Source organism: Trichosurus vulpecula, chromosome 8, assembly GCF_011100635.1.
Source record: "Trichosurus vulpecula isolate mTriVul1 chromosome 8, mTriVul1.pri, whole genome shotgun sequence".
NCBI lineage: Eukaryota > Metazoa > Chordata > Mammalia > Diprotodontia > Phalangeridae > Trichosurus > Trichosurus vulpecula.
The window spans coordinates 154,963,382-154,969,381 of NC_050580.1; the positions used below are offsets into that span (position 1 = coordinate 154,963,382).

Below are 6,000 nucleotides of genomic sequence, written 5' to 3' on the forward strand. Positions count from 1 at the left end.
ACTGTGCTGCTAGGCTTTGAAACAGTTTTATCATCAGAAAATTAGCCACTAGGTAATTAGTGTTTCTGGCCACATCCATTCACAAAACCACTAGGGGTGGAAGGGTTACAGTCTCTCCTTATGAATTAAGTATCCCCATCCGCGAAATCGTGGTTCTCTCAAGCTGTATTCCAGGCAGAACAGAAGATGCAGTATGTCTGTGAGATATTTTGTTGTCATTACACTGCCAGAGACACACAAACCATCATCAGTCAGCATTGGGTTATAGAAAAAAGTTTAGCCTAGTACCTGAGCAACTTGTTCTTAGTCCTCTGTGGCAAAATATGACTAGTACAATTTGGGGGGGTGGGGGGGATAGGGGAAAGGTGAGAGGTTGGTTTGGTTTTTTAATATTAAAATTATTCCGGACTCACTAATTTCATCATTTATTTATGCTCAGTTTAGCAGTAAGGAATAATGAAGTGATACCTAAATTGAAATGTTAATTCCAATTAAATGTCCAAATTGAAATGCTAATTTTGATGTCGGTTTGTTATATTGAATACCCTTGAAGCAGTTAGATACACTTCTTATCTGGTAGTGTTATTCCAGTGTAGTTTTCAGGAAGAATTTCACTAAAATGTTCAAATTAAGAGTATTTTTCCTAATCAGCCTTTTGTTGGTATGTGTGTTTGTGTGTCCTCCCTCCAGAAACCAGCGAGGGCGTCTCTCTACAGCTTGGAAACACGAAAGACTTCATTATTTCTTTTGACCTAAAGTTACTGACAAATGGGAGTGTGTCTGTGGTTTTGGAGACCACAGAGAAAAACCAGCTCTTCACAGTGCATTATGTTTCAAATACTCAGCTGATTGCTTTTAAAGAAAGAGACATTTACTATGGCATTGGGCCCAGAACTAGTTGGAGCACTGTCACTAGAGACCTGGTCACTGACCTGAGGAAAGGAGTGGGTCTCTCCAACACAAAAGCTGTCAAGCAGACCAAAATAATGCCTAAGAAAGTAGTTAGGTTAATTGCAAAAGGGAAAGGATTCCTCGACAATATCACCATCTCTACCACAGCTCACATGGCTGCTTTCTTTGCTGCAAGCCATTGGCTGGTTAAAAACCAGGATGAAAAAGGTGGCTGGCCAATTATGGTGACGCGAAAGTTAGGGGAAGGGTTCAGATCTTTGGAGCCCGGCTGGTACTCCGCCATGGCCCAAGGACAGGCTATTTCGACCTTAGTAAGGGCCTATCTGTTAACCAAGGACCACGTATTCCTTGACTCGGCTTTACGGGCAACGGCACCTTATAAGTTCTTGTCAGAACAACATGGAGTGAAAGCTGTCTTCATGAACAAATATGACTGGTATGAAGAATATCCAACCACACCCAGCTCGTTTGTTTTGAATGGCTTCATGTATTCTTTAATTGGACTGTATGACTTAAAAGAAACTGCAGGGGAAAAACTAGGGAAAGAGGCAAAGTTGCTGTACGAGCGTGGCATGGAATCCCTGAAAGCCATGCTCCCCTTGTACGACACTGGCTCAGGCACAATCTACGACCTCCGGCACTTCATGCTGGGCATCGCTCCCAACCTGGCCCGCTGGGACTATCACACCACGCACATCAACCAGCTCCAGCTGCTGAGCACCATCGACGAGTCTCCCATCTTCAGAGAGTTCGTCAAGCGGTGGAAAAGTTACCTGAAAGGCAGCCGAGCAAAGCACAACTAAAGCTTGAGACCAAAATCACATTTCAGCCGTCTGCTGTCCACAGGAACGATCAGTCACTCTTTCATAGCAAAACAAAGGCACATTTTAAAAGGTCACATACCAAGTTTTTATGGTCACTTTAAAGAAGTGATCCTTAAAGGTAATCCAAAATAATTGCATTCCATGATGTGGATGTTCTAGCATGAGGGCTGAATAAAGGCTACTCCCTTTACTTGCTTACCTAGAGTCCACTTTGATTAGACATGCCTTAAAAAAATTCACACTCAGTTTGGGGAACATCATTTTCTTCTTATATGAAAATGGTTAAATAGCCATATGGTCCTTCTGTCTAGCCCTTGCCTGAAAATTTAGTATGTGGCCTCTTTTAAAATGAAATTATTTATGTGTGTGTTGGAAGCAGAGTAAAGAAAAATCTTGTGCTGTAATGAGGTAAATGTCTATTTACTTGTAAACTGGATAGTGGACTGTGTACATCTTTTTAAAAGATGTTTCTTTTCTACAGAATAATTTGGGGGGGAGCATTTGTTAAATTTGGTGTATATGGAGAAATATTTTGAGCTTATGGTTTTCTTGAAACGTATAAATTAAAAACATAAAGCCAGTTTTCTGGCTTCAAAGTTACATTCTGTAAGCACAAATAAGAGTGAAAATAGTTGACTGCACAATTGCAAAACTACCATTCATTTTGATGAAACTTGATCTCCAATCAGTTGAGAATCTGATCATCAATCAATCTCCCTGCCATAGCATTGGGTTCTTTTTGTCACTGCTTGGAATTTTGTATTCTTATTTCAGATTATATTTAAGAATTCTGTTCATTTTGATACCCCATTCTTTGTGAAACTTTATCATTAGCCTAGATTTGTAAAGGATCTAATTTTCATAGCCTGCAGAAAAACCTGACTTAAACTTCTAATAGGCCTGAGTAGCTTCTTTTCCCCAGAGTAATTCACTTTAAGGGCTTTTGGAATCAATGTCCATTGTTATAACCATTCCCCACCCCCCATACATGCTCTACAGGGGGAACAATGTAGTGTAAGCATTAAATTCAAGACACATGCTTTTTTCATACTTTAAGCCATTGATGTAATGTACATTAAATTTTTTTTCTAGTGTTAGAGAAAATTATTTCAACAATTGGACAAGAGAAGCTGCTTCAACATGTAGGCAGATTTCATAGCCCTTCACATCCACGTGGGTATTATCTGGCTGAATAAAAGCCTTCAGAGTCATTGATCAGGTCACTGGGCCAGTAGGGGTGGGGTGAGTATAATTTGCCACTGACCTTTATTTTAATTCCACTGGTTAATTGGTTACAGGCCATTATATTAATGCCTTATAGCAATACTGTGACTTCTATGAGTTATAAACATAAGGCCCCACAGTTCCCAAGAAAAAAGCCTGTCAAGTACAATATGGCTTAGCTACTCATACCAAATGGTCACCAGAAACCAAATATGTGCCCTGCCAATCTGCAAAATCTCTTTTACTTGTGGATCAAGAAAGGAAGATGAAATTTTGAAGAGAGGGTTCATGAGCCAAGAAATAGATGCATGTTGGCACCAAGATAAAATAAATCTGGTCAGAGAAGAAGTGGGCTTAAAGCAACCAGTGTGTTAACCATTAGTTTTTAATTTTGCAGTCTGAAAATTCTGGACTCAAAGCTTTTTTTTTCTTCAGTGCCAGAGTCTGGAAAGTCTGTGTGTAACCCCCCATTTGAATCATTGTGATATCAAGGCTGTTCTAGAAATTTGAATGGTCCAGGCTTCTCCCGGATGTGTTTGCACACCCTGAAGGAGCTCAGATTAGGATTCGTGAGAGTGTTATGGTACTGCTTTGGAGACAAATATCAGTGCCTTAACAATTTGGCTGTCTTCTGTGCAGAAAAGAAATGCAGTGATTTCCATCTGGGAATGTCAGAAATGAGTGGCATTGGTGTTTCTGTGCTGTTGGCCTGACCTTGCCTTCTCTACTGCAGCCAGCAACAGCATGATTTCTTTGGTCCTAAGAGAATTCCCTGAACCTGTGGCACCGTTGTGGGAAAAAACATATGGAGACTACATTATTATGTTCCTCCTCAACTGTCCGTTCTTTACATTTGTAGTTGTCTCTGTAAATACCCTCAGTGAGAGCTGCTTACATTTAAACCATTTGGCCTGTGCACTCTTATTCTGCCCTGGGCTGGGGGTGAGGCTGGGTACTGGGGAGAGGAGATGGGACCCGGGGAGTGTGTAGTATGTATTGCTCTTGTCTTTAGTTGACTTTGATTTAAACCTAAACCTCTTTTGGCACTTCATATGTAAAATCAAATCGCCTAAGAGCAGAGGGATGCGAGTTCCATTTGACCTTTGGATCCAGGCGTATTGTACATAGGTTTCATCTGAGAAACACGATGCATGTGAGCATATGCAACAGTGACACACACACAAGCACAACTCTACGAGCGTGGCAGTCTTCTTTCCTTGACCAGTGTAGGAAAGCCGTGCACTGGAAGCTGCTATTTTCATCCACCTTCTAGTCTTTCTTTTCTCTTGTTTCTTCTTTGTTGTACATGTGGGTTATACACCATGTGTTAAATATGCAATAAAGTGTTTACTGGATGCCCTTCTAAAGGGTGCTGTACAGACTTTGCAGTTCAAGCACAATGTGCACATGTTAGTTTTATATACAGCCAAACTTGATTTTTTGCAGACGGAAAGGTATTATGTTTCTATACAAAGTAAATGGATCGTTTGTGCTTAATGTAAAGCTGCTTTATAAGATTGTAAAATAAAGTTTTTATCTTGAGAGCATCATGCCTGAGTGGTTCTGTTTGGCCGCTCGTATTCCAGGAGAGCGTGGAGGAAGCAGACCAGGGCTAAATTGAGTGACGGCTGCAGCCTATTACTTCCACAGCCATTCTGAATAGATAACTTCCTCTTAGACTCATGCTAGTTAATACGCTATGTGCCCATTCTGAAACTATCTGCTGAGGGCCTTAGGAGAATCCAAGAAGTATGAGGGTGGGCCCTCAAGCTTCCAGTCTAGATGGAGAGACAAAACTAACCCATTTTGGAAGATGGCTGAACAATGGCCCACTAAACTTTAGCTCTGTGAGGTTTGCAAAGTACTCTATTGTTGGTTTTACACACATACGTTACATTATCGTTGGTTTCACACACACGTTACATTATCACATATGACCTAAATAAGTATCAGGATTCAGAGAAGGGGGAAGTAAATCATTGTGGGTTGGAGACTTCACAATGCTATCTGATTCTGGGCCTTGAAAGAGGGGGCAGAATTTAGATATGCAGAATAGAAGGGGAGGGTGTTTGTTCCAGGCCAAGGAATAAAATGATTGGACAGAACATCACTGCAAGAGGAAGGATACCCTTTGCTTTCCTGTTTGAATAACCCTAGAGTTAATGCATTCCCACACTTTTATACTTGCCCATTCTCCACAACACCAAGTACTGGTCATCTTGAAAAAAAGGCCCCTCAAGCCCATTGGGATTTGAATCATGAATACGTACAAAACTAGTGCTGTATCTGACTAAACACAGTGTTCTTCTGCAGGGTGGAATGGTAGAATGTTACCCATAAAGCCTGAGGTCCATGGGCACACCCTCATGTGATTATTCATTGCCCTCAAGATCTTGTCAGTGGTTACTACAGCTATCCTTGCTCCCATCATCAGTGCAAGACCTCAAGCTCTCGCAGGTATCATGGAGTCTGTATCTTTTGGCAAATCAGCTTCACCTCAGTTGAATGAAATAATCTCCTAGCTTCCTTTCTAAAATTTTGTGAGATATAGCACATATATGTATGTGTGTATATACGTATATATGTGTATATATATGTATATATGTGTGTATGTATGTATATATATGTGTGTGTGTATATATGTGCACATACACAAGTGTGTGTTCAAATTCAGCCTCACTGTGTGACCCTGGGTAAGTCACTTAACCTCTCTTTGCCTTGGAGGCACCTAGATGGCTCAGTGGATGGAATGCTGGGCCTGGTGTCAGGAGGACCTGAGTTCAAATTCAGCCTCAGACAGTCACTAGCAGTGTGACCCTGGGCAAGTCACTTACCCTCTCGTTTGCCTTAATCTACTGGAGAAGGAAACAGCAAACCACTCTAGTATATTTTCCAAGAAAATTCCAGGAACAGTGTGGTCCACGGGATCAGGAAGTGTTCAGACCCCACTGGACAACAACAATACATGTCTGTGTACACATTTTGCAACAAGTTACCTGCTCATACTTATTTTAGTTTCTAGTCGTATTTGAAATTGAAC

The 6,000-nt window shown here is 41.0% G+C and overlaps 1 protein-coding gene across 1 annotated transcript in view; it reads left to right on the plus strand.

The window, feature by feature from the left end:
- The window catches only part of GLCE (glucuronic acid epimerase), a 146,011-nt gene extending 141,501 nt beyond the window's left edge, over positions 1-4,510 (plus strand). Inside the window, exon 5 of the mRNA XM_036735198.1 lies at positions 691-4,510. Coding sequence (XP_036591093.1) covers positions 691-1,715 — 1,025 coding nt within the window. The 3' untranslated portion in view covers positions 1,716-4,510. The remainder of the gene's footprint in view (positions 1-690) is intronic.
- Positions 4,511-6,000: the final 1,490 nt, after the last annotated feature.